This window comes from Austrofundulus limnaeus, unplaced genomic scaffold (genome assembly GCF_001266775.1).
Source record: "Austrofundulus limnaeus strain Quisiro unplaced genomic scaffold, Austrofundulus_limnaeus-1.0 Scaffold2682, whole genome shotgun sequence".
In the NCBI taxonomy this organism is placed as follows: Eukaryota; Metazoa; Chordata; class Actinopteri; order Cyprinodontiformes; family Rivulidae; genus Austrofundulus; species Austrofundulus limnaeus.
The window spans coordinates 4166-9340 of NW_013955084.1; the positions used below are offsets into that span (position 1 = coordinate 4166).

The following is a 5175-nucleotide window of genomic DNA, read 5'->3' on the forward strand; positions in this document are numbered from 1 at the left end:
GTTATGGGAAATGGACCAGGAAGGATCCTTCACACCAGTCCTTCAATCACGGCCAAAGGAAGGACTCATTAGTCGGCCTCATCAGGAGTCTTCGGTTTCACATGTAGAGGCAGAGAGAAGACTGCTGTCAAGATGAAAAACGATGAGAAGACATCGATCTGTCCAGCTAGAGGGAGTTTATTGAGTCCAGTCCAGTAACAAGCTTCAGCCGACAGAACAGACCTTCCAAACTGAACTGACGCATTTAGAAAACCATAACCTTTTACACCCCAGTTATTTTGTTAGGAAAAGGGCGGGCAATTCCAAGAATGGGTGGAAATGTGACACCACCCAATACACACTTATTGTGGGCTACAGATGATGTCAACTTTTTCCAGAATATTCTACAAGATGTTTTCGTGACCCCTTATTCTGACCTTTTGTTCTTTAAAGTTACTGCTAAAAGCCTCAACACACACAGCCTACACCATGGTGCTGTGACCTTCAGAGGATCTAGACCCGGGCTCTGGTTCTAGACCCGGGCTCTGGATCTAGAACCGGGCTCTGGATCTAGACCTGGGCTCTGGATCTAGAACCGGGCTCTGGATATAGACCCGGACTCTGGATCTAGACCCAGGCTCTGGATCTAGAACCGGGCTCTGGATCTAGAACTGGGCTCTGGATCCAGACCCAGGCTCTGGATCTAGAACCGGGCTCTGGATATAGACACGGGCTCTGGATCTAGACACGGGCTCTGGATCTAGAACCGGGCTCTGGATCTAGACCCAGGCTCTGGATCTAGAACCGGGCTCTGGATCTAGACCCGGACTCTGGATCTAGACCCAGGCTCTGGATCTAGAACTGGGCTCTGGATCCAGACCGGGGCTCAGGAACAAGACCCAGGCTCTGGATCTAGACACGGGCTCTGGATCTAGACACGGGATCTTGATCTTGAACCGGGCTCTGGATCTAGATCCGGGCTCTGGATCTAGCCTCTGGATCTAGACCCGGGCTCTGGATGTAGACTCAGGTTCTGGATGTAGACTTGGGCTCTGGATCTAGACCCAGGCTCTGGATCTGGCCTCTGGATATGGACCTGGGCTCTGGATCTAGATCCGGGCTCTGGATCTAGACCTGGCCTCTGGATATGGACCCGGGCTCTGGATCTAGAACCAGGCTCTGGGTCTAGACCCGGGCTCTGGATTTAGAACCGGGCTCTGGATCTAGAACCGGGCTCTGGATATAGACCCGGGCTCTGGATTTAGAACCGGGCTCTGGATCTAGAACCGGGCTCTGGATTTAGACCCGGGCTCTGGATCTAGAACCGGGCTCTGGATCTAGTCCTGGGCTCTGGATCTAGAACCGGGCTCTGGATTTAGACCCGGGCACTGGATCTAGCCTCTGGATCTAGACTCGGGCTCTGGATCTAGACCCAGGCTCTGGATCTAGACCTGGCCTCTGGATCTGGACCCGGGCTCTGGATCTAGAACCGGGCTCTGGATATAGACCCGGGCTCTGGATATAGACCCGCGCTCTGGATTGAGAACCGGGCTCTGGATCTAGAACCAGGCTCTGGATCTAGTCCCGGGCTCTGGATCTAGACCCGGGCTCTGGATTTAGAACCGGGCTCTGGATTTGGAACCGGGCTCTGGATCTAGACTCGGGCTCTGGATCTGGACCCGGGCTCTGGATCTGGAACCGGGCTCTGGATCCGGAACCGGGCTCTGGATCTAGACCAGGGCTCTGGTTCTAGACCAGGGCTCTGGATCTAGACCCGGGCTCTGGATCTAGACCCGGGCTCTGGATGTAGACGTGGGCTCTGGATCTAGACCCGGGCCCTGGATCTAGACCCGGGCTTTGGATCTAGACCTGGGCTCTGGATCTAGCCTCTGGATCTAGACCCAGGCTCTGGATGTAGACCCGGGCTCTGGATCTAGACCAGGGCTCCGGATATAGACCCGGCCTCTGGATTTAGAACTGGCCTCTGGATCTAGAACCGGGCTCTGGATCTAGAACCTGGCTCTGGATCTGGACCCGGGCTCTGAATCTGGAACCGGGCTCTGGATCTGGAACCGGGCTCTGGATCTGGAACCGGGCTCTGGATCTAGACCTGGGCTCTGGATGTAGACGCGGGCTCTGGATCTAGACCCGGGCTCTGGATCTAGACCATCCAGGCTTTGGATCTAGACCTGGGCTCTGGATCTAGACCCGGGCTCTGGATGTAGAATCGGGCTCTGGATGTAGACTCGGGCTCTGGATCTAGACCCGGGCTCTGGATCTAGAACCGGGCTCTGGATCTAGAACCGGGCTCTGGATCTAGACCTGGCCTCTGGATCCAGACCCGGGCTCTGGATTTAGACCTGGCCTCTAGGTCTAGACCTGGGCTCTGGATCTAGACCCGGGCTCTGGATGTAGACCTGGGCTCTGGTTTTGGACACAGACAAACACTGCTCACCTGGGATTAAGTAAACTCAGTTAAAGCTGTTACCAGAGTTTCCTTGTCAGGATTATTGAACTCAGAGTTAAATGAACTGAGAAACACCTGGAACAAGTTCAGCAGCTAAAGTAAGACAGGTGTGTCTCACCTGGTGTACTCGTATAGAGCAGGTACGATGCTGCAGTAACTCCTCCTGATGGCCAGCAGAGCTCCGATGTACCCACACAGGATGAGCAGCTCACTGCGGGCTCTGAGCACAGACATTACATATACAGAATACACTTTTATTCCAGATTAAACATTTCATCCAGATTAAACATATAATCCAGATTACACATCCAAACTCTAACAGAACTCTAACAGAACCTGATTATCTAATTTTTTCCTCTGTATTTGAGGTGTAAACAGAAAGCAGTTATAAACAGGAAAAACATGTAAACAGGAAGCAAATGTAAAATGGAAATAGGAGTAAACAGGAAGCAGGTGTAAACAGGAAATAGATGTAAACAGGAAGAAGTTATAAACCGGAAGCAGGTGTAAACAGGAAGCAGTTATAAACTGGAAGCAGGTGTAACCGGTAACTGGTGTAAACGGGAAGCTGGTGTAAACGGGAAGCAGGTGTAACAGGAAGCTGGTGTAAAATGGAAGCAGGTGTAAACAGGAAGCAGGAGTAAACAGGAAGGTGTAAACAGGAAGCAGGTGTAAACAGGAATCCGGTGTAACAAGAAGCAGGTGTGAAATGGAAGCAGGTGTAAACAGGAAGCAGTTATAAACAGGAAGCAAGTGTAAACAGGAAGTAGGTGTAAACAGGAAGCAGGTGTAAATGGAAACAGTTATATAAGAAAAAGCAGGTGTAAACAGGAAGTAGGTGTAAACAGGAAGCAGGTGTAAACAGGAAGTAGGTGTGAAATGGAAGATGTAAACAAGAAGCAAGTGCAAAAAGGAAGCAAATGTAAACAGGAAATAGATGTAAATAGGAAGTAGGTATAAACAGGAAGTAGGTGTAAATAGGAAGCAATTGTAAACAGGAAGCAGATGTGAAATGGAAGCAGATGTAAACAGGAAGCAGGTGTAAAATGGAAGCGGGTGTAAACAGGAAGCAGTTATAAACAGGAAGCAAGTGTAAACAGGAAGTATGTGTAAACAGGAAGCAGGTGTAAATGGAAGCAGTTATATAATAGGAAGCAGGTGTAAACAGGAAGTAGGTGTAAACAGGAATCAGGTGTAAACAGGAAGCAATTGTAAACAGGAAGCAGATGTGAAATGGAAGCAGATGTAAACAGGAAGCAGGTGTAAAATGGAAGCAGATGTAAACAGGAAGCAGGTGTAAACAGGAAGCAATTGTATACAGGAAGCAGATGTGAAATGGAAGCAGATATAAACAGGAAGCAGGTGTAAAATGGAAGCCGGTGTAAACAGGAAGCAGTTATAAACAGGAAGCAAGTGTAAACAGGATGAAGGTGTAAACAGGAAGCAGGTGTAAATGGAATCAGTCATATAATGGGAAGCAGGTGTAAACAGGAAGCAGGTGTAAACAGGAAGCAGGTGTAAACAGGAAGCAATTGTAAACAGGAAGCAGATGTGAAATGGAAACAGATGTAAACAGGAAGTAGGTGTAAACAGGAAGCAATTGTAAACAGGAAGCATATGTGAAATGGAAGCAGATGCAAACAGGAAGCAGATGTAACATGGAAGCAGGTGTAAACAGGCATCATGTGAAAAATGGAAGCAGGTGAAAAATGGAAGCAGGTGAAAAATTGAAGCAGTTGAAAACAGGAAGCAGGTGTAAACAGGAGGCAGTTATAAACTGGAAGCAGGTGTAAACAGGAAGCAGGTGTAAACAGGAAGCAGTTATAAACCAGAAGCAGGTGTAAACAGGAAGCAAGTGTAAACAGGAAGCAGGTGTAAACAAGAAGCAGTTATAAACAGGAAGCAGGTGTAAACAGGGAGCTGGTGTAAACAGGAAGCAGGTGTAAACAGGAAGCAGATGTAAACAGGGAGCAGGTGTAAACAGGAAGCAATTGTAAAGAGGAAGCAGATGTAGAATGGAAACAAGTGTAAACAGGAAGCAGGGGTAATATGGAAGCAGATGTAAACAGGAAGGAGGTGTGAAATGGAAGCAGGTGTAAACAGGAAGCAGGTTTGAACAGGAAACAGGTGTAAACAGGGAGCAGGTGTAAACAGGAAGCAGGTGTGAACAGGGAGCAGGTGTAAACAGGGAGCAGTGTAAACAGGAAGCAGTTATAAATAGGTAGCAGATGTAAATAGAAAGCATGTATAAACAGGAAGCAAATGTAAAAAGGAAGCAAGTGTAAACAGAATGCAGGTGTAAACAGGAAGCAGATGTAAACAAGAAGCAGTTATAAACCGGAAGCAGGTGTAAACAGGAAGAAGGTGTAAACAGGAAGCAGTTATAAACCGGAAGCAGGTGTAACCGGAAACTGGTGTAAACGGGAAGCAGGTGTAACAGGAAGCTGGTGTAAACGGGAAGCAGGTGTAACAGGAAGCTGGTGTAAAATGGAAGCAGGTGTAAACAGGAAGCAGCTGTAAACAGGAAGGTGTAAGCAGGAAGCAGGTGTAAACAGGAATCCGGTGTAACAAGAAGCAGGTGTGAAATGGAAGCAGGTGTAAACAGGAAGCAGTTATAAACAGGAAGCAAGTGTAAACAGGAAGTAGGTGTAAACAGGAAGCAGGTGTAAACGGAAGCAGTTATATAATAGGAAGCAGGTGTAAACAGGAAGTAGGTGTAAACAGGAAGC

General features: G+C 48.2%; 1 protein-coding gene across 1 annotated transcript in view; it reads right to left on the reverse strand.

The window, feature by feature from the left end:
- The window catches only part of LOC106511328 (WD repeat-containing protein 17), a gene marked incomplete at its 5' end in the record, with an annotated part of 17446 nt that overhangs the window by 4083 nt on the left and 8188 nt on the right, over positions 1 to 5175 (reverse strand). Inside the window, 1 exon segment of the mRNA XM_014000082.1 lies at positions 2565 to 2666. Coding sequence (XP_013855536.1) covers positions 2565 to 2666 — 102 coding nt within the window.